At 51.6% G+C, this 19,999-nt stretch overlaps 1 protein-coding gene across 1 annotated transcript; it reads left to right on the forward strand.

Annotated features, from left to right (window-relative positions):
- Positions 1-2,735: 2,735 nt before the first annotated feature.
- On the forward strand, positions 2,736-7,003 carry CLEC4G (C-type lectin domain family 4 member G). The gene is made up of 9 exons (XM_060146698.1): positions 2,736-2,827; positions 3,170-3,271; positions 3,577-3,630; positions 3,821-3,883; positions 4,019-4,123; positions 5,526-5,615; positions 5,834-5,982; positions 6,097-6,212; positions 6,498-7,003. Exons 1-9 carry the CDS (start codon positions 2,773-2,775, stop codon positions 6,634-6,636), a joined length of 873 nt encoding a protein of 290 aa, XP_060002681.1. The 5' UTR covers positions 2,736-2,772; the 3' UTR covers positions 6,637-7,003.
- Positions 7,004-19,999: the final 12,996 nt, after the last annotated feature.

The raw sequence follows: 19,999 nt of genomic DNA on the forward strand, positions 1-19,999 counted from the left end.
AGCACTCCAGGGTCCTTTATCCAACGTGACTTGTCTTCCTTTAATTTTTTTTTTGTAGCACTTGTGACTTTTTAATACACGATATTAGAGTTCTCATCCTCAGCATATGAACACTGGGGACTGATGAGTCTTTGCTTGTGGGGGCCTGTCCTGTGCATTGTAGGATGTTGAGTAACATCCTTAGTTTCTAACCCACTAGATGCCAGTAGCACACCCACCAATTGTGATGAGCACAAATGTCTCCTGACGTTGCTCTATATCCCCTGGGGAGATTAATTGCCCTCAATTGAGAGCCACCGTGCTATTCAACTTACCTTTTATTTTTAAATTAAATTTAATTTAATTTAATCTGAACTTAAACTACTTTATTTTTTACCAGCAAATGGTAACACTTTGACATTTGCCAGGCTGGTGGCTTGGTTTTTCCTCAAGATTTGTTGTTGTTACACTTATTCATTTGGTTTTTGGGGTTTTTTTAAATGTTTATTTATTTATTCCTTATTAGTCATCCATTTTGTACACATCAGTGTATGCATGTCAATCCCAATCGCCCAATTCATCACACCACCACCACCACCCCTCCGCCGCTTTCCCCCCTTGGTGTCCATACGTTTGTTCTCTACGTCTGTGTCTCAATTTCTGCTCTGCAAACTGGTTCATCTGTACCATTTTCTAGGTTCCACATATATGCGTTAATATACGATATTTGTTTTTCTCTTTCTGAATTACTTCACTCTGTATGACAGTCTCTAGGTCCATCCATATCTCAACAAATGACCCAATTTCGTTCCTTTTTATGGCTGAGTAATATTCCATTGTATATATGTACCACATCTTCTTTATCCATTCGTCTGTCGATGGGTATTTAGGCTGCTTTTAGGGAGTGTTCTAATTTCATGCCTTTACATGTAGCTGTCCAGTTTTCCCAGCACCACTTATTGAAAAGACTGTCTTTTCTCCATTGTATATCCTTGCCTCCTTTGTCAGAGATTAGCTGACCATATGTGCATGGGTTTATCTCTGGGCTTTCTGTCCTGTTCCATTGATCTATATTTCTGTTTTTGTGCCAGTACCATATTGTCTTGATTACTGTAGCTTTGTAGTATAGTCTGAGGTCAGGGAGTCTGATTCCTCCAACTCCGATTTTTTCCCTCAAGGCTGCTTTGGGTATTCGGGGTCTTTTGTGTCTCCATACAAATTTTAAGATTATTTTGTCCTAGTTCTGTAAAACATGCCATTGGTAATTTGATAGGGATTGCATTGAATCTGTAGATTGCTTTGGGTAGTATAGTCCTTTTCACAATATTGATTCTTCCAATCCAAGAACATGGTATATCTCTCCATCTATTTGTATCATCTTTACTTTCTTTCATCAGTGTCTTATAGCCTTCAAAGTCTGATTCTCTAGGAATTCCTCCTCCCGTTGCCGGACCCCCAGGTTGGGAAGCCTGATGTGGGGCTCAGAACCTTCACTCCAGTGGGTGGACTTCTGTGGTATAAGTGTTCTCCAGTTTGTGAGTCACCCACCCAGCAGTTATGGGATATGATTTTATTGTGATTGCATCCCCTCCTACCGTCTCATTGTGGCTTCTCCTTTGTCTTTGCATGTGGGGTATCATTTTTGGTGAGTTCCAGTGTCTTCCTGTCGACGATTGTTCAGCAGTTAGTTGTGATTCTGGTGTTCTTGCAAGAGGGAGTGAGAGCACGTCCTTCTACTCCGCCATCTTGAGCCAATCTCCAACTTACCTTTTAATTATGTTCATTATTGACTATCTGTCTCTCCCCACCCCCTACTGGAATGTTAACTCCAAGAAAAAAGGAATTTTCTTCTTTAGTTCATTGATGTATCCTCAGTTCCCTGATCGATGCCTGGCATGTGGTAGGTGTCCAATATTAGTTGAAAGAATGAACGACATTTGGAGGATTTTGTGCTTGGGGATGGTGCCAAGGCTTGCCGTGCATAACCTCATTTCTTTATCACAGCATCCCTTGGAGGGAGGCCTTGTCACTGTCCCCCTTTGCACAGAGGACAAAAACAGAGGCTTCTAGAAGCTGCATATGGACACCCTACACACACATCCAATAGTAGAGTCCAGAAGCTTAGCTGGCCTCCATGGAACAACTGGCTGTGTTCTCCCTTCTAGTCGAAGAGGACTGAATGAAGGTCAGGGTCAAAGGTAGCTCCTGGCAGGCACCTGCAGGGAAGTGGAGGAGCCATGAGCAGCTGGCGTGGGGGTGGGGGGGGCACACCTGAAGGGGCTTTCTCAGGTACCCGCAGGGAGCCGCCTTGAACTTGGCTGGGTTCAGCCTGCCCCTCTCAGGAGGAAGGCCAACGCCAGACCTATAAGTGATGCAGACCGAGCTCCAAAGTGAAGCCTCAGCAGAGCCTGGAACTTGTTGCTGGAGCACGTACCTGGTGATGGTCGGGGCTGGGGATGGGCGCCCAAGAGGCTGGGACTACACACACACACACACACACACACACACACACACACACACACACACACACACACACTTCACTCCCCCCATTCCTTCTACCCTCTCTTAACCCCCCTCAGCTCCCCACTTCCCCTCCCCGCCCCACACTTACTGAAGCCCAGTCCAGCCCAGCTAAGCCCAGCCCAGAAAGGGCCCATCGCTGTGATTGGTCAGTGGCTCTCTGTACCAGGAATTGAGACACAGGAGACGGGAAGGAAGGAAGAGGGTGGGTGGGGCGGGGAGAGGGATGAGGCTACTTTTATATCCACTCCCAGAGCTGGATGTCTGTTCACCATGGACATGGCCGGGTACAGCAGGTGGGACGGCAGGCTGGAGGAGGTCCCCGGAGGTATGAGCAATGGGGCTGCCTCACAGGTCCCCTGGGGTCCCTCTCTGACCAGTGGTTTGGGGTTTGATGGGAGCATGGAGAGGACCAGCCCAGAGAGGGCCTACGTAGTGAGTGCAGGAGAGACACCACAGGCCCTAGAGCCAGCTGGACCTGGATTAAAATTTCAACTCCGCCACTTAGGGGCTGTGTGACCACAGACGAGTTACCGTACCTCTCTGAATCTCAGTTTCCTGAGAGGAACCCAAGCATCCAGGGCTCAGTCCTCAGGGCCCAGGGATCCAGGGTGGTCTTGGTACCGGAGGAACTCAGGAGGAACTCAGGAGTCCATCCGTGTTATCCCAGGGCACTGGGGACGCTGGGGACAGAGACCCCTCCTCCTGGCCCTGGCTCTCTTGGTGGTCACAATCATCTGGGCCCTCGTTCTGAGCGTCCTGTTTTCCAAGGGTGAGTGACTGGATGACGGGGGAGGTCGTGTCCAGCCCCCCTGGGGACATAGACCTTTTCTCCGTCCCTGAGCGCACCAGCCAGGTCCCAGGCCCTTGCCTGGGTCTGAGTGTGAACACGTCAGAACAGAGTTTGTGTGCACCCACGTGTGTGCATATGTGCCTGTGAATGTGTTTGTCCTTTGTCGGTGTGTGTGCACATCACGTGCGCTGCACACCTGTCCACCCACTCTGTGTGTCCGGTGATCAGGGTCCCTGCACCCCTCGGGCCGCGGGGAGAGTTCCCGAGTCCCCCTCTCTCTGCAGCCTCCACAGAGCACAGGGCGCTGCTTGGCCAGCAGGATCTGCTGAGGACAAACTGTACGTGCAGAACAGGGGCTCTTGGGTCCCCAAAGTTCGGGGGCGGAAGGGTCTTGGACCCTGGCGTCGGGGTAGTGGGTGGGTCGGTGGGGACCTCACAGTCTGCTAGGCTGGCCCTGGAGTTGGGCAGGGTCCTGTGAGTCCCCGAGGGTGACCTGGAGTGTGTGGGGTGGACGGGGGATCGTTCCAGCCTCGAAGCAGACGGCGGTGCTGGGTGTCCTGAAGGAGGAGGTCCGAGCCTGCAATAGCTGCTGTGAGACTGGTGGACCGAGGGTGCGGGGCTTGTGGCCGGGATTGGAGGAGGCGAGTGGGAGCGGGGCTGTGGCGTGTAGCGGGGGCGGCAGGCTGGTCTCAGATGTCCCGCCCCTATCCTCGCCCCCCTTCCTAGGCCTGGGGACTCAGGCACAGCTGCAGACCGTGCACACCAAGCTTAGAGAGGCACAGTCGAAGCTGATCCAGCAGGAGAGCACCCTGAAAGAACTGAGCGAGCGCGGTGAGGGCAGGACATCGCCATGATCCCTGACCCCTCACCCCGGCTGTTACCCTACCCTTGATTCACCTCCGGACCCTTCTGTGACCCCCACCTGTCCTGTGATCCTGACCATTGACCCCAGTCCTGTCCTCCATCCTAACCCTGACCTCTGGACTCTGACCTTGACTGCAACTCCTAACCCCAACTGCAACTGGACCCTACCCAGCTATAACAGTCCTTGACCGTGATGTCATTGTTGTTGTTTTTTTAACATCTCTATTGGAGTATAATTGCTTTACAATTATTAGTTTCTGCTTTATAACAAAGTGAATCAGTTATACATATACATACAGTTATACATATACATATGTTCCCATATCTCTTCCCTCTTGCATCTCCCTCCCTCCCACCCTCCCTATCCCACCCCTCTAGGTGGTCACAAAGCACCGAGCTGATCTCCCTGTGCCATGCGGCTGCTTCCCACTAGCTATCTATTTTACATTTGGTAGTGTATATATGTCCATGCCACTCTCTCACTTTGTCCCAGCTTACCCTTCCCCCTCCCCATATCCTCAAGTCCATTCTCTAGTAGCTCTGTGTCTTTATTCCCGTCTTACCCCTAGGTTCTTCATGACCTTTTTTTTTTTTCTTAAATTCCATATATATGTGTTAGCATATGGTATTTCTTTTTCTCTTTCTGACTTGCTTCACTCTGTATGACAGACTCTAGGTCCATCCACCTCATTACAAATAGCTCAATTTTGTTTCTTTTTATGGCTGAGTAATATTCCATTGTATATATGTGCCACATCTTCTTTATCCATTCATCCGATGATGGACACTTAGGTTGTTTCCATCTCCGGGCTATTGTAAATAGAACTGCAATGAACATTTTGGTACATGACTCTTTTTGAACTATGGGTTTCTCAGAGTATATGCCCAGTAGTGGGATTGCTGGGTCATATGGTAGTTCTATTTTTAGTTTTTTAAGGAACCTCCATACTGTCTCCATAGTGGCTGTACCAATTCACATTCCCACCAGCAGTGCAAGAGTGTTCCCTTTTCTCCACGCCCTCTCCAGCATTGTTTCTAGATTTTTTGATGATGGCCATTCTGACCGGTGTGAGATTATATCTCATTGTAGTTTTGATCTGCATTTCTCTAATGATTAATGATATTGAGCATTCTTTCATGTGTTTGTTGGCAATCTGTATATCTTTGGAGAAATGTCTATCTAGGTCTTCTGCCCATTTTTGGATTGGGTTGTTTGCTCAATAACAAAAACAAACAACCCAATTCAAAAATGGGTGCTGCCATTCTTGACCTTGGCAATGACTACGGAAGTGGATGCTGACCTTAACTGATCATGACCCTATTACTGATGCTGAGCCTAGCTATAATCTGCACTCCTTTTACCTCGCAGTGACCCAGAGCTTGGCTGAAGCCGGTAGGGACCGTGAGAACATCCGCACTGAGCTCTTCCGGGCGCTGGAAGGAGTCCGGCTCGGGAACAGTGAGCACGATCCGGAGGGGTGAAGGGGAGAGGAGAGGAAAAGTGGATCCCGCCCTTGGGCCCCAGGGTTCCCTGATCCGCCTGGCCCCGCCCTTTGACCTTGGCCTGGTCTCAGTGGCACCGACCCTGAGCCCAGTGGTCCAACACTCCCCTCCCCAATCCTCACCATCTGCTCCATTTGGGAGCAAATCACCTCTTTGATCCTCGCCACCCTGCAGGCTCCTGCGAGGAGTGCCCCAAGTCGTGGCTGCCATTCCAGGGCTCCTGTTACCTTTTTTCCACCCAACGGGCCACGTGGGTGGAGGCGCAGCGCCACTGCGAGGGCGCCAGAGCGCACCTGGTGATTGTCGGGGGCCTGGATGAGCAGGTGCGCGGCTCCGGCTTTGGGGGGCGGGGGGGCGGGGAGAAGGAGTTTACCTGAGGAGGCGTGGTTGGGGGCGGGGCCGGACGGACGCGTGGCTCAGTCTCCCCTCTTGCCCAGGTCTTCCTAAGTCGGAACACTGGTGGCCGCGGTTACTGGCTGGGCCTGAGGGCCGTGCGCAGGGCGCGCAGGATCCAGGGCTACCAGTGGGTGGACGGAGTCCCGCTCAGCTTCAGGTGAAGGAAGGGACTTGGGGAGGCTGACAGTTCGGATCCTAAGAGAAGCGCTTCGGCCAGATCTCCGGGCCTCCTTAGGGATGGGTGGGCTACACCCCAGGAAGTGACTAGGGTTAAATTCTGGGGTTAGAAAGTTATATCCCAGGTGCGTGTGCTCAGGTTAGACCCTCAGGATGTCTAGGTTAGCCCCAAGCAATAAACAGGCTAGACCCCGGAAAGGAAGGCTGGACCCCATGGCCATCCTCAGCCTAGCCTCCCAGCAACACCCCCGCTAAACCACTGCAGCCACTGGAATCAGGGGGAGCCCAACGACTCGCTGGGGCGCGAGGACTGCATCATGATTCTCCGCACGGGGATGTGGAACGACGCACCGTGCGACAACAGGGACGACAGCTGGATCTGTGAGAAGAGGCTCAGCTGCTGACCTCCCCCAGTGCCCCAGAGTCACGCCCACTGGCGCTTGTCCAATCGCCTGAGCCGCTCACCGTCCTGGCTCCGCCCACCTCCATTAATTTCCCACCCCACCCACAGCGTAGGCCAGTAACTGCACTCTGAGACCTCCGCTCCAGCCTCACTGCAACCCCTCACCCGTGGACCTCACCTAGTCCCCACCCGCCCCAAAATCTGAGCTCCCCAGCCCTGTGATCTGACCCTAGCGCCCTCCCTAACCAAGGTCAAGTAACTCAAGGATGGAGCTGTTTAATTTACTTTATTTACCATGCAGATGGAAGGCCTCAAAGAAGGGATTTTGAGAGCTTTCTTTGCAGCCCGAGGGAGCATCAATAAATGAGAAAGGAATCTTGGCTCCTGGCTCTGGTTAGCCGTTCTAAGCTTTATCTCAGGGACTCTGATGTCACCCATGTGAGTGACCCTGACCTCAGGGGCCTATGATACCCCCCAAACCCAGTGGGTAACCTGCATTGGGCCAGGGGCTGTAGGGCACTGGGGACACAGGAATGAGTCTGACCCCCATCCCTACCCCTGGGACAATGTGACCAGTGACTCGACTGAGGGATACATGGTGCGTTTGAAGGAGCCACCTGTGTCCCCAGGGAGAGGAACTCTCCTGAGATGCTGCAGTGCTGGCCCTGTTCCTCGAGGAGACTGTCACCCTATTGTGGAGACTACGGGCAGCCTGACACAAGGCCCTGAGACAGGTGGGAGAGGGGCTGCCCGGATCTGATGAGCATGTCCCTTTCGTCTCGGGCACCCAGGTTCTGTGGGATGTTCAGGAAATACATCCAGAGAAGATGGACCTTCCAAGAACAATGGGCTTTCAGCACATGGAGCTGGGAAGGGAGGGCTTTGCAGGTAGAGAGTGTTGGAAAGTGTAAGCTATGGCTGAACCCATTTGGGGGGTGTGGGGTGCACACAGCCTGGCGTTATCAACTGGGGACTTTTGATCTGAATTTACCCTGCACTCCCAAAGCTTCCTGCTCCTGTCTTGGGGACCTGGGGGCTCTCCCAGCATTTCCAGTGGAGACGGATCCAACTGTCCAACTGAGGGGAGTGACAGGCTAGCAGCTTTTAGTTCTGTGCAGAGCTGAGCCCAGAACCAAAGCTGCTCAGAGCCCTCAAGCTGCCCAGCCCTGAGAGCATCCACGGAACAGGAACAGGAGGGAACAGCACCCCAACTCCCTGGCCAGACAGAATCTTTCAGTGCTGTAACCAGGAAACCCCCAACCCTTCTCTGAATCCTCTAACCTGCAGCGCAGGGGACTTCCCTGGCAGTCTAGTGGTTAAGACTCCACACTTCCACTGCAGGGGGTGCAGGCTGGACATCTGGTGGGGGAACAGAGATCCTACATGCCGAGTGGTGTGGCCATAAATAAATAGATAAATAAATAAATAAACGCCAACCCAGAGAAAGGCATTGACCTTTCCCAGGAGCCATCTGACTTATGGATAGATAAAATACCTAGTAGACTGTTGACCAGACTGATGGATTTCCAGACAGTCAGCTTGGAAGAGTGTATGAGTTTCCTACTGCTGCTGTAACAAATGTCTGCCAACTTGGTGGCTTCAAACAATATACATCTATTCTACAGTTGTGGAGGTCAGAAGTCCAAGATTAGTTTCATTGGGACTTTCCTGGCGGTCCAGTGGTTAAGACTCCATGCTTCCACTGCAGGGGCATGGGTTCGATCCCTGGTCGGGGAACTAAGATCCCGAATGCTGTGCGGTGCGGCCAAAAAGAGAAAATAAACAAACAAAATTAGTTTCACTGGACTGAAATCAAGGTCACGAGGGTCAGGCTCCCCCCAAGAAACTCCATGTCACCCAGCAATTCCACTTCTGGATAGATATCCAAAAGAAATGAAAGCAGGGTCTTGAAAAGATATTTGCATACCCATGTTCATAGCAGCATTATTCACAATAGCCAACAGGCAGAAGCAACCCAAGTGTCCATCAATGGATGAGTGGATAAACCAAACATACTCATCCATATAATGGAATATTATTCAGCCTTAAAAAGGAAGGAAATTCTGACACATATTACAGCATTATGCTGTGTGAAATAAGGACAAATACTGTTGTTTAATGGGTACAGAGTTTCAGTGTTGCAAGACGAAACAATTCTGGAGATCTGTTGCAGGACGATGCGAATATACTTAACACTCCTGAACTGTCCACTTAAAAATGGTTAAGATGGTACATTTTATGTTATGTTTATTTTACAACAGTTGAAAAAAATTTTTATTTTAAATGCACTTATTTCAAGCTTACAGTTTAACAAGTTTTGAGAAATATATACAGATGTGTAGGCACCACTGCACTGCAGATCTAGAACATTTCCATCACCTCCTAAAATTCCTTCTTGTCCCTTCCCAATCAATCCTCCCCTCCTCCCCTCCCCCAGGCCACCACTGACCTGCTTTCCATCACTACTGATGAGATTTGTCTTTTCTCAAATGCCATATACACTGAATCGTACAGTGTGTAGTGCTCTGTGCCTGGATTCTTTCTCTGGGCACGTAGTGTTTTTGAGATTCACCCACGCTGTTGTAGTTTGTTTCTTTTCATTGCTGAATCATCTCCCATTGATCGGCTGGACCACCATCTGTGTATCCAGTCACCTGTTGACAGATGTTTGAATGTGAGAGTATGAACCAAGCTACTGTGAATAATCTCATACAGAACTTTTTATGGATTTGAGTTTTCACTTCTCTTGGGTAAACACCTGGGAGTCGGTCAGATAGTAGGTAAGTGATTAAGTTTATAAGCCAAACAGTTTTCCAAGGTGGTTGCACCCTTTTTGCATCCCCAATACTCAGCGATGTCTCCAGGCTCTGGTGGCTCGGGGAGGGTATTTTTGACCCTAGAGGCTTTAGCAGTTCTAGAACCAGGTGGAGGTGCTTATCTAGAGAAGAGCAGGAGGGGCGGAAATGAGGCTGGAAATTGAAACTGATATTGTGGGAAAGCAGGAAGCATGGGTTTACATGTGCCTGATAACACGTGTTTTCACGGGAAGATGAGACAGGGCAGGGGGCTGGGAAGCAGGAGGTTGGGGAGGGGTCTCTGCCGTTTGGAACTGCAGCCCCCTGAACAGAGACAAATAGAAGGGTTGTTGACTGCACCCCAAAGAGGGGCCTTCTGGGGGTGACAACAGTGGTGCTTCAGCAGACCGAGGAGGAGGTTGGCCAGAGAGAAGCTGGAGAGGGGAGAGCTGATGGGAGAGCAAGTCTCCGTGAACAAGGAGCAATTTCTTTCATTCATTCTTTCATTCAATGCCGTCATTTTCTCACCCAGAAACATTTCTTGTGCACTTACTGTATGCCAGGCACTGGAGTTCCAATGGAGAACAAGAGGTAAAAATAACCTCTTGTTTTTTTACCTTAGACTGAGTGGAAGCAGCCACCCACAAAATCGTGTAGACGCTATGAGCCCATTTATATGAAGTTCTAGAATAGGCAGAACTACTCAAGCTTGGAAAATTGTGGGCACAGTCGTTCCCCGGGATCAGAGGCAGAGACTTCCTGGGAAGGGCCATGAAAGAACTTTCTGGAATGATGGAAACATGCTGTACCTTGATAGAAGCTTGGATTACACAGGTGAATGCATTTGTCAAGGCTCCAAGAAAACACCGCTGGCATTTGTGTATTTCATTCTAAGTTATTTTACTCAAAAGGGAAAAAAGTTAGGAGAGCAGCCAGTGAACACTGACCTCTCGTTCACGGTCTGTGGGTTGGAGCATTTGGGAGGGGGATTTAGTATCGATATGTAGGGGGCTGGAGTGAGCTGATGTCTGCACCTTACTTTGAAATGCATGAAAAATAAAACGGATTGAGGGGTGGATAGATGAACAGATTTGTAATCAAGCAAATATAGACAGTGTTGATTGTAGAATCTAGGAATGGATTTTCATTCTAAAACTCAACTTTTCTGTCCGCTTGAACATTGTCATAATGAAATGTTGGGGTTCAGGTTGTGGTTGCTGCCTTCTTGGGGCTCACAGTCTGGCAGGTGATGAAGAGGAGGTGATGAGGAGAAATAGAAGGTGGTGTGCCCACGTGGTGAAATTGGAAGTGGAACATTGTGGAAAAGCAGTCCCCCCGCTCCCTGCACTTCTATCCTAAGGAGTGAGGTGGGGGAGGGAAAGCAGGGTCTGTCTTGGAGAGGCCAAAGGGGCTTGTGCTGGGAAGCAGGGGGTTGGGGGCAGAAGAGACCCCTTCCGGCCACCCTTTTACCCTTTCCCAGTAGGTGTTCCCACCAACAGCCCCCTGAGTGACCACATGACCCCACTGTCTTGGGCTGAGTCAGCAAATCAACGATGACCTTGGAGCCCAGCCAGGGTTTCCTGGATGGAACGGCCCTATCTGTCACCCCGTTTTCCAAGGAAGTGAACTTGGGACAGAGTAGCTTGTCGTTTCCAACCTCCCGCATCCCTCCCCCCCAGTTCCAGGACCCCCCCTCCGGGATCCTGAGGCATCTTACTGGGTTGGCTGAGGTATCTGGGGAAGCCTCTAGGGTAGGACAGAACACACACTCCTCCTGTCCCCTTGGCAGCCCCTTTGCCATCCACCTCACCACCCCGCCCCCAACTCTTCCCTCTCCTGTGTCCCCACATCCACTCACAGATGGCTCAAATGGATGGATTTGACAGATGCAGACAGAAGGACCAGAGTCTAGAACCTGTGCTTGCCACTTACTCGATGGGTGAGCCTAGGCAAGTGAGTTTGCCTCCCTGAGCCTCAGTTTTTGCATCTATCAAATGGGAACAATAATAACATCTACCTCCTCAGGTGCTGTGGTCAGCTGAATGATGACCCCCAAAGATGTTTCCGTCCCAATCCCTGGAACCTGTGAATAGGCAACCTGACAGGGTGAAAGGGGCTTTGCAGGTGAGATTAAGTTAAGGATCTGGAGATGGGGAGATGATCGTGGACTACTCAGGTGAGCCCAGTGTTATCCCAAGAGCCCTTGTAAGAGAAAGGCAGGAGGATCAGAGTCAGAGAAAGGTTGAAAGATGCTACACTGTTTGCTTTGAAGATGGAGGAAGGGGCCACAGGCCATTGAAAGTGGGGGGCCTCTAGAAGCTGGAAAAGCTAAGAAAACGTTCTCTCTAGAATGTCCAGGAGGAGGGCAACCCTGTCCACGCCTTGATTTTAGCCAGTAAGACCTGTATTGGGCTTCTGACCTCCAGAACTGCAAGATAATACACTTACGTTGTTTAAAGCCAGCCAGTTTGAGGTAATTCCTTACAGCAGTCATTAAGAAACTCCTACAGATGTGATGTCTGTAAAGCACCTACTGTGTGCCTAGCCCTGAGCCACGGGCTGGGGACTCGGTGGTGACAACAGGCACTGCCCCTGCCCTTCTGGAACTCGTGTTCTAATGGGCACTGTGCAAGATATAAGCAAACCGGACACCTTCACAGGTGGGGGTCATAGAGACCATTGACAGGGTGACTGAGGGGCTAGGGGCCGCTTTAGCTGGGACCACTTCTCTTGGAGGGCAGAGAACTGGAGGATGAGGAAGGGCCAGCCAGAGGGCTCAAAAAACAGAAACGTGTGCAGATGTGGCTGGAGCTGAGCAAAGGAACAATGCAGGCAAGGAAGGTGCCAGCCACACAGGGCCCTGCTGGCTGCAGGGAGTTTTCTTCCAAGAGCCTTTGTGCTTTGTGGCGGGGGGCGGGGGAGGGTATTAATAATGGGAGATACGCGACATTGATGTGTTTCGGGAAATAGTGCTAACAGCGCTCCCATCTGTTGCTGGCTTCTCTCTATCCTGCGGAAGAGACTTTTTTTTTAATCGTGCCGAAGGACTTATGCACACAACAACCTACGTGAGTGAACTGTGCATATACCCACTTTACAGATGAGGAAACTGAGGCCCACAGGAGAAGGGGGTGGAGCTGGGACTCCGTGGCCGCCTATCAACCACGCGGGTTGTGGGGAGTCACCCAGTCGGGGGAAGCAGTGACCAGGTATATCCAGAAGAGGGCAGCACTCCTACCGTCCTGACCAACCTAGGGAACCAGCCCGCAGAAGAGCCAGATGGAGCAGAAAAACCTCACCATCCTAGACCAAAGTCCTTAAGGTCTCGGGGCCTGGTCCCTGAGGGACTGAGGACCTGGGGTCCTGGATTTCTGGGTTCCTGAGGGTCAAGACTGGGATCTTGGGGAATTCGCTGGCGGCCCAGTGGTTAGGACTTGGCGCTTTCACGGCTTTCGCTGCCGTGGCTGGGATTCAGTCCCTGGTCGGCAAACTAAGATCCCGCAAGCCAAGCAGCATGGCCAAAAAACTGGGAATAAACAAACAAACAAACAAACAAACAAATAAATAAAACAGAGCCAGTGTTAAAAAAAAAAAGACTAGGGTCTTGGCTTCCTGGGTCCCTAAGGGGCTGGGGGCCTGGATTTCTGGGGTCCTGAAAGTCAGGACTGGGGTCCTGAAATCCTGGATCTCCAAAGGGCTAGGGGCCTGGGTCACTGAGTGTGGGGCTTGGGGTCCTGGCTTCTTGGGTCCTTAAGGGTTTGGATTCCTGGGTCTCCAGGAAGCTCAGAGCATGGGTCCCTGATGGTGGAGCCCGGGGTCCAAGATTTCTGTATCTCTAGGGGGCTGGGAGCCACCCTCTAGCCTGGTCCCCACACAATATCCCATCTTCTCAGAGAACCATGGGCAATGTCAGAGAGAAACCCCCGAATCTCCCGGTGCAGTCCTGGAATGCTCTCAGGATTCCCAGGATGGGCTGGCTCAGCCCCCCTGGTCCCTGGGGATGTGCTGGGGCCTGGAGGGGCTGGAGGGAGTGGGCATTGGGCCTGGGAGTCTCTCCAGAAGGAAGGATGTGGACAAGCCAGCCTCTGTGTCCCCCTCATCCTGAGCACCCCCAACCCAAGCCCTCGCCACCCACAACAGCACAAAAAAACAAAATCAGCCACGTGAGCTCCAGGACGTGATAATGAAGAGCCAGCCGCTTCCCATCCCACACGTGCCTTTCCTCTTCCTGCTGACCTGCTCTCTGCGTGGATGACGGTTGGGAAGGGGAGTAAGGAGGGGCACATTTGCCTGTGAGCTCAGGGCCCCTCCAGGAAGGGGGCCCAGGTCCTACCTGCGGGGAGCTCCGGGTCCCAGGAGAGGTCCACCTAACACAGATGGACTGGGTAAGGGGAATACAGAGGACTGTGGGGTCTCAGAGGAGGCCTCCAGCCCGGCCTCTGCAGTCAGGGAGGCCTCCGTGCAAACTGTCACTGCAGGCCAGCTTGGCACCCCAGGAGTGGCAGCTGCCAGTGCAAAGGCCCTGAGGTGTAAGAGTGCACCTGGGAGTCTTGTAGGGAGTGGGGGTGGGGGAAGGTGTGGCCGGAGAGGCTGAAGAGCAGCAGGTAAAGCCCTTGAACTCCAGGCAGGGGAGGCGTGGAGGGTTGGAAGCGGGGGAAGATGTGGTCCTGTGGCTGATGGAGAGGGGACTGCCACCATTGTCCAGGAGGGAAGATGGTGACCGGGGGTGGGGTCGTGGAAGAGGAGAGACAGGACCAGTCAAAAGATAAGGAATGTGGCTGATGGGGTGGGGAGAAGGCAGGTGGTGGTGGGCAATGCTGTGCTCAGCCCGGGGCAGGGGTCGCAGCTGGGCTCACTCTACTTATCACACCAGCCCCCCTCGATTTCCTCCAACAGACCCTGCTGCCCAGGGGATCCCCAGGCGTGTGCAGAAGGGGCAGGTGACAGCTACACGGGGCCTTGCGGGCTCGTCTTTGCCCTTTGCAAGTGCTGTTTCCCCTGCTGGGGATCCCTCCCCCTATCCATGAGCTGGGGGTCTCATTCTCTGCAGGGCTTCCGGCTAGACGTCACCTACTCAGAGAGCTTTCCTGGATCACTATTTAAATAGTGCCTCTGACACCCCCTCCTCCTATCTCCTTTATGTCTCTGACATCCGTCACCATCTGACATTTGTCTGTCTCCCCAGAGAGAACGTCTCAGCTCCAAGGGTAGAGATTTTGTCCAGCTTGTTCATGACATCAGCCCCAAGGGCCCATCATGGTGTCCAGTGTCTCACTGAATGCATGAATGAATGAATGAGTGAGTGAATGACAGCGATGAAATAAAAATTCACATTTGTACTGAGCCTGCGCGTCTGGAGCCTGTGCTCCCCAACAAGAGAGGCCGCGATAGTGAGAGGCCAGCGCGCCACGATGAAGAGTAGCCCCCACTTGCCACAACTAGAGAAAGCCCGCGCACAGAAACAAAGACCGAACACAGCAAAAATAAATTAATTAATTTAAAAATAAGGTCTTTGAATGCAGAGAATGTGCTTTAAAAAAAATTCACATTTTAAGGGGAGACGAGAAAAATTTAAACATAAAATTTTTCCTCTGCCCTTTGGTCTCCTCCCTCGCCCTCTTGTGTGCATGGTGCATCTGCATTATGTGTGAACCAGACCTCCCCAACGGCAGAAATACCTACTCAACCATAAAGATCAATTTTCTCCCTCTGGCGCCAGCCCTGTAACTCCTTAGACGGTGACATTCCTTCCACAATCTGTAAGGGGTCACGGCGAGCCACCACTCGCCTTATAGGTGCAGACATCTTCGGTGAACTTTCCATACAATGCTAATATACCATTTTCCTTAAAGATAGAGATGGATGCTGAACAGACTGGTCAGACAACCTGGGGCGATCCTGGGCAGTACCTAATGGTAGTTCTCAGCTTAAATACTTACTTATGACCTTATTAATGCCACTAGCTATATTACTTGTATTCTGCCTCTTTCACCAGATTATTGTTTCTTGCATTACGAAATGTGTAATCGAGGGACTTCCCTGGTGGTGCAGTGGTTAAGAATCTACCTGCTCATGCAGGGGACATGGGTTCGAGCCCTGGTCTGGGAAGATCCCACATGCCGCGGAGCAACTAAGCCCGTGCACCACAACTACTGAGCCTGCGCTCTAGAGCCCACGAGCCACAACTACTGAAGCCCGCGTGCCTAGAGCCCGTGCTCTGCAACAAGAGAAGCCACCGCAATGAGAAGCCCACGCACCGCAGCAAAGAGTAGCCCCTGCTCGCCGCAACTAGAGAAAGCCCATGTGCAGCTATAAAGACCCAACACAGCCAAAAATAAATAAGTAAAATAAAATAAATAAATTTATTAAAAAGAAGACTTTAAAAAAATGTGTAATCGAGCCTCAGGTAGATTTAATCATGATTAGGTGACTTGAAACGGTTGATCAAATATATAGTCTTATAAGATCAGTGATTGTAATAGTGTAACTCTAGCTATGGGAAGAAGCAACAGAGGGAACCATTGCCTGGACCATAACGAGCTAGTAAGAGAGGTAGTCCAGAAGCTTTTGGCTACTGTAACAGTCTACTAATAGCACACTGAGTGGCTGTATCCATGAAATCTTCCCCAGACCTGGGAACGAGCATTCCTAGCACCATGGGACAAATTGGTCACGAAATGCCTCCCAAACTTTGGTCGAAATTAAGACCGAAAGGGAGGGGATTGTAACAGGATGAGGCACTTTGTGCTGTAGGAAAATTGGCAGAACTGGCCCTCGGATAGACCGGGATTTCCAGGAGACAATTTTATGAACTCAGTTTCTTGCATCATCCCATCCTTAGGAAACCACTAAAACCATTAACTAAGATATCCGTTCCTCGAGAACAGTGGCAACCTTCTACCAAGATGAGTACTCAAATATGAAATATGAAAAAGAATATATATGTATAACTGAGTCACTTTGCTGTATAGCAGAAATTAACAGGACATTGTAAATCAACTAGACTTCAATAAAATTAAAAAAAAAAAAAAGATGAGGGACTTCCCTGGTGGTCCAGTGGTTAAGACTCTGTGCTTCTAAATCAGGGGGCGTGGGTTCCATCCCTGGTTGGGGAACTAAGATCCCACATGCCACGTGGTGCGGCCAAAAATAAAAAATTTAAAGTTAAAATTAAAAAAATTAATAAAAAGATGACTGCTCGATTGCACGAACCCCCCTTCTCCAAAATCACATCTATACTGGCCTCCTTTACCTCTTCGGAACAGCCCTCAGAGCTCTCTGAGAGACTGTCTCCCGGGTTATAGTGCTCAGGTTGGCTCCAATAAAATTTTCCGTTTCTTTCTTAGATTGACTATTGATGAGTTTTTTCGTCGCATGAACGAGCGATGCACAGGAGATGCACGGGGCTGAACAGAGATGCGGGAAGTAGCAAGGATTGGGGGTGATTGAAGCCGGGCGGTGGTACAGAGGTGAAGGGAGAGGTCCTAAGGGGAAACTGAGGCCTGTGGGGGATGGAGGGTGGGGGGGAGGAGGGCCAAGTCCAGCCCTCCTCCCCTCCTCCAGCAGGAGGGCTGCTGGAGGAGGGCCCTGCTTCTGTCCATCAAGCCCTCTTTGGAAACAGTTCTGCAGAAGACCGGTAGAGGGCGTACGTGTGTGTCTGTATGACCGTGTACTTGCGCGTGTGCGTGTGTGTTGCATATCTGTGGTGTGTGTCTCTGTGCGTTTTATGTATGTTTCGGTACACTTATATGTGCATTTGTGTTTATGTGTGCATGTGATTACGTTGTGTGTATCTGTGTGCACATTGGGTGCGTCTATCTTGCATCTGTAGTCCCACTGTGTGTTGTCTCTGTGTGTGTGTGCTGTGTGTACCTCTGTGCATTTCTGTGTATTTGTCTGTGTCTGTGTCTATCTATGTGTATGCGTTGTGTACGTGTGTGGTTTGGTGGTATCCTGTGGTCTGTATCTTTGTGTGTGTGTTGTGTAGATGCCTCTGGGTTGTGTCTGTGTGCACGTGGGGCATGTGCAGTTTTGCATTGTGTAGGTATCTGTGGTTGGACAGTACTGTTTGTCCGTGTGTCTGAATCTTTTTTTTTGTTTTTGCAGTACACGGGCCTCTCACTGTTGTGGCCTCTCCGTTGCGGAGCACAGACTCCGGACGCGCAGGCTCAGCGGCCATGGCTCACGGGCCCAGCCGCTCCGCGGCATGCAGGATCTTCCCGGACCGGGGCACGAACCCGTGTCCCCTGCATCGGCAGGCGGACTCTCAACCACTGCGCCACCAGGGAAGCCCTGTCTGAATCTTTGTATGTGTGTTGTGTGGATGTCTTTGCATGTCGATTTGTGCTTTTGTGGTGTGTGTGTGTGTGTGTGTGTGTGTGTGTGTGTGTGTTGTGTGGGTGTCTAAGTTGAGTCTTGGCAGGAACCTAGCATCACGCAAGCCGTTGCGTCCCAGTTAGAACATGTAGGGCCACTGGGCACCACTATGGCCTAGGGCTGGGGCACCTGGGCCTGCAGAGTTGTCAGAAGCTCGGAAACTCCAGATTGCATCACAGGCCCAGCCTCTATCCAGAACCCCGTCCTGTGGCCTCCCCGCAGCCCAGCAGGACTTGTTCCCAAACTTTCTCCTCCTCGTTCCTGTGTCCTCACCGCCCAGCTGTCCACCCACACTGGTCATTTTCCATAGCATCTTCCAAGCACCCAGCCCCACGTCCCTCCCATCATAAAGGCTATCTCATCTCAAACCTACCTGCTTCTCTCCATCCCCATTGCCACTGCCCCAGGTCACCTCCTCTGGCTCCTGGACGAGGTGACAGCCCCCCACAGTGTCCCCACCCCCCACCTGGCCTCCATGAAAGTCCCGCAGGGTCCCCACCCCCCAGGCCTCCTGCCATCTTCGCCCACCCACTGGCCCCCAGTGACTTCTCTCTGTTGCCCACCTGACAACTTTCTCCCCTGCTAAAAATGTTCCTCGTCTGTCACTCAGCAAAACGTGCAGTGGGTTCAGGTCCCCACAATTAGCCCTGATCAAGGTTGAGAGGGACATTTGGGGGCCCAGAATGAACAGCCTCAGGCCACCAGAGTCATTCATTCAGTAGACATGTACTGAGGGCTACCTGTCCTCAAGCTGGGGACACAGCATGACAGATGAGGTAACACGGTGCCTGCTCTCTTGGAGTGCACGGTCCGGGGACATTCCAGTCAGGTCCCTCCCTGCACGGTGGACAGCCTGGCCTAGTCCTGGTTGGTAGGTGGAACACGGGGGCACAGGTGGACGTCTTCCTGAGAGGCAGAGCATCAAGCCTGGAGTTGGAAAGCAGCCCATCCAGGAGTTTGGCCCAGGGCGTTCCCCCACCGAGAATCCCTGGGCACAGCGGTCGAGAGTCCGCCTGACGATGCAGGGGACACGGGTTCGTGCCCCGGTCCGGGAGGATCCCACATGCCGCGGAGCAGCTGGGCCCATGAGCCATGGCCGCTGAGCCTGCGCGTCCGAAGCCTGTGCTCCGCAACGGAGAGGCCGCAGCAGTGAGAGGCCCGTGTACCGCAAAAAAACAAAAAAACACACACTTGTTCAGGTCTTGGCCAAGGGCGTGGTGGGGGGAAGCGAAAATGTGAAGAAATTTCCCCCTCCAAAGTCCTGAAGGGCTTTCATTGGGGTGGCGGGAAGTGTGAGGAGTGATCAAGAGACCAAGGGTGGTGGGCAAAAGGGCAGTTTGCCTGAAATGTAGTTATTTTCCTTTGTCAACAAGGAACGTGTGTTCAGGTAATGGTATCATGTGTTTAGAGATGAACCGCAAACTATTTTAAGCACCCAGATGACTTTCAAGTGAGCCTGCCTGTTTCCCCTTGAGAACCAGGTCTCTAAGGCCAGGGTTCTCAAAGTGCGGCCCCTGGAGTTAACAGAAGATCCTAGGAACTGTTAGAGATGCAAATCCCCGGCTCACCCCAGATCTGCAGCATTGGAAACTCTTGGGGGGTGGAGGGGGGCAGCCGCCCCAGTGTGCCCACAGGAATCCCCTGGGGACCTCGTTAAAATGCAGACTGAGTGGTTACTCTGGGGTGGGCCTGAGGGTCTGCATTTCCGACAGGCTCCTGGAGGATGCTGACACTGAGGCCCGGGACCACACTTCTGAGTAGCAAGGGTCTAAAAAAAAAAAAGGGTTGGGGACTTCCTTAGTGGTGCAGTGGTTAAGAATCCGCCTGCCAACGCAGGGGACACGGGTTCGAGCCCTGGTCCGGGAAGGTCCCACATGCCGCGGAGCAACTAAGCCCATGCGCCACAACTACTGAGCCTGCGTGCCACAACTACTGAAGCCCGTGCGCCTAGAGCCCATGCTCTGCAACAAGAGAAGCCACCGCAATGAGAAGCCCGCGCACCGCAACGAAGAGTAGCCCCCGCTCGCCGCAACTAGAGAAAGCCCGTGTGCAGCAATGAAGACCCAACGCAGCCAAAAATAAAATAAATAATAAATTAAAAAAAAAAAGGTGTGGAGGGTTGACAAACAACCACCCTCTGTCTGTTTTCTAGACACACAGCTACACCCACTCCCTAACCTACTGCTGTCTACA

This window comes from Lagenorhynchus albirostris, chromosome 3 (genome assembly GCF_949774975.1).
Source record: "Lagenorhynchus albirostris chromosome 3, mLagAlb1.1, whole genome shotgun sequence".
Taxonomy (NCBI): domain Eukaryota; kingdom Metazoa; phylum Chordata; class Mammalia; order Artiodactyla; family Delphinidae; genus Lagenorhynchus; species Lagenorhynchus albirostris.

Bases quoted from the DNA above. Each gene is read 5' to 3' on its own strand.
- CLEC4G (XM_060146698.1), top strand. From the start codon at position 2,773: ATGGACATGGCCGGGTACAGCAGGTGGGACGGCAGGCTGGAGGAGGTC. The intron at 3,631-3,820 runs GTACGTGCAGAA...GGATCGTTCCAG, and splicing joins GGATCTGCTGAGGACAAACT to CCTCGAAGCAGACGGCGGTG. The intron at 4,124-5,525 runs GTGAGGGCAGGA...TTTACCTCGCAG, and splicing joins GAAAGAACTGAGCGAGCGCG to TGACCCAGAGCTTGGCTGAA.